The sequence below is a fragment of the Propithecus coquereli genome, unplaced genomic scaffold (genome assembly GCF_000956105.1).
Source record: "Propithecus coquereli isolate 6110/MARCELLA unplaced genomic scaffold, Pcoq_1.0 Scaffold578, whole genome shotgun sequence".
Taxonomy (NCBI): Eukaryota; Metazoa; Chordata; class Mammalia; order Primates; family Indriidae; genus Propithecus; species Propithecus coquereli.
In genome coordinates, this window is record NW_012151707.1 from 1023741 (window position 1) to 1025327 (window position 1587).

General features: G+C 44.8%; 1 protein-coding gene across 1 annotated transcript in view; it reads right to left on the reverse strand.

Moving 5' to 3' along the window:
- Positions 1–389: 389 nt before the first annotated feature.
- LOC105821472 (STAM-binding protein-like) overlaps positions 390–1587 on the reverse strand; it is a 4531-nt gene continuing 3333 nt past the window's right edge. Inside the window, exon 2 of the mRNA XM_012658167.1 lies at positions 390–773. Within this exon, the coding sequence (XP_012513621.1) occupies positions 390–773 (384 nt within the window). The remainder of the gene's footprint in view (positions 774–1587) is intronic.

Sequence of the window (1587 nt, forward strand, 5' to 3'; positions counted from 1 at the left end):
TGAGCCACTGCGCCTGGCCTCTTTTTTATTTTTTGAAAGTCAGCTGTTCAATTGCACAGCGGTATTATCAATTTCAAATTTATTTTTACAAAAGGCTCAGTGGTCTCTAATTCACTTAACATTTCAAATCTCTGCATAACACTTAAAAGTTTAGAGTCTAACTTTGAAGGACAGTAATAACTTTTCAGAACATTGACTAGCCTAAGGTAAATTATATGGTTTAAGAAAAGGCCACTTTTATAATACAGGCAGTGTGACAGGACACAATATGGCAAAACTTATCAAACAGGTTTCTGTAACTAAAGCCTATTAATGGTATCATGGAGGTACTCTCGGGCTGGCTCCCCTAGAACGATGCTCTGCGTGGTGGCAACTGAGATGGAAGAGGATCAGCATGTGTACTCACTACTTTCTGAGTTGCTCAGTGCTCCAGGTTTCAGGGACCTATCCACTGCAGGTGGCTTAGCTGGCCTTACAGTTGTGTTACAGTCTAAAGGCTGTGTGGATGAGATAGGTGAAGTGGGGAACACATCCAAGGAGGGCTTTTCCAAGTCAGGCACCAGTGGGCCTCCTAGGCCAGGGTCCACCTTCCCAAACTCCTGTACAATTTTCAGTCGCTCTTTTTCTAGCTCCTGGTTCCGGATCATCTCCTCAAAGGCATGGAACTGTTCCTGTTCCAATTGCTGCTGCTTCTGCTGTGCTATCCTGTGTCTTTCCTTTTCCAGCTCCTGCTGGATGGCCATGTTCCGGGCGAATTCCTCCGCTTCCTTCATCTACAAGCAAAGAAAAGGATTCAGGCCCCTATATCAACCCCTCAGATGCCTTCACACCTCAGGAGAACAAGGCTTTTTAGCAGGGAGATTTCCAAAATGTACTTCTGCTCTGGCCTGATTTCCTAACTCTAAATTCATACTTCCCTCAGTATTTTATATTCATGGAATACAGTCACGCCCCTTCCTATCTGTATACCCACCTTCAAGGACAGTTAAAGTCCCAGTCCTCTCAGTACCTGTTCCATCAATGACTCTACTCAGTGCATTTCTTCTTTACTGAAATCTTGATGCAACTTATTGTCTGTACTCCATGAGCTGCACCACATACAGTTTTATTCTCTAATTGAGTCACGTATATGTTCTGTATCCCAAGTAAGGCTGTAAAATAGAACCAAATCCAAACTTATACCTGATACACTGAGGGTCTCTAATGAATTTTGTTTTAGAGATGCTGTCACCCAGGCAGGAGTACAGTGGCACAATCACAGCTCACTGCAGCCTCAAATTCCAGGGCCCAAGGGATCCTCCACATCAGCCTCTCAAGTAGTTGGGCCTATAGGTGTGTGCCACCACGTCCAACTAATTTATTTTTTACTTTTTAGAGATAAGGCCTCACTATGTTGCCTCGGCTGGTCTCAAACTCCTGGCCTCAAGCGATGCTCCCACTTCAGCTTTCTACTGAATTTTTTTTTTTTTTTTTTTGAGACAGAGTCTCGCTTTTTGTTCCCCGGGCTAGAGTGAGTGCCGTGGCGTCAGCCTAGCTCATAGCAACCTCAAACTCCTGGGCTCAAGCGATCCTCCTGCCTCAGCCTCC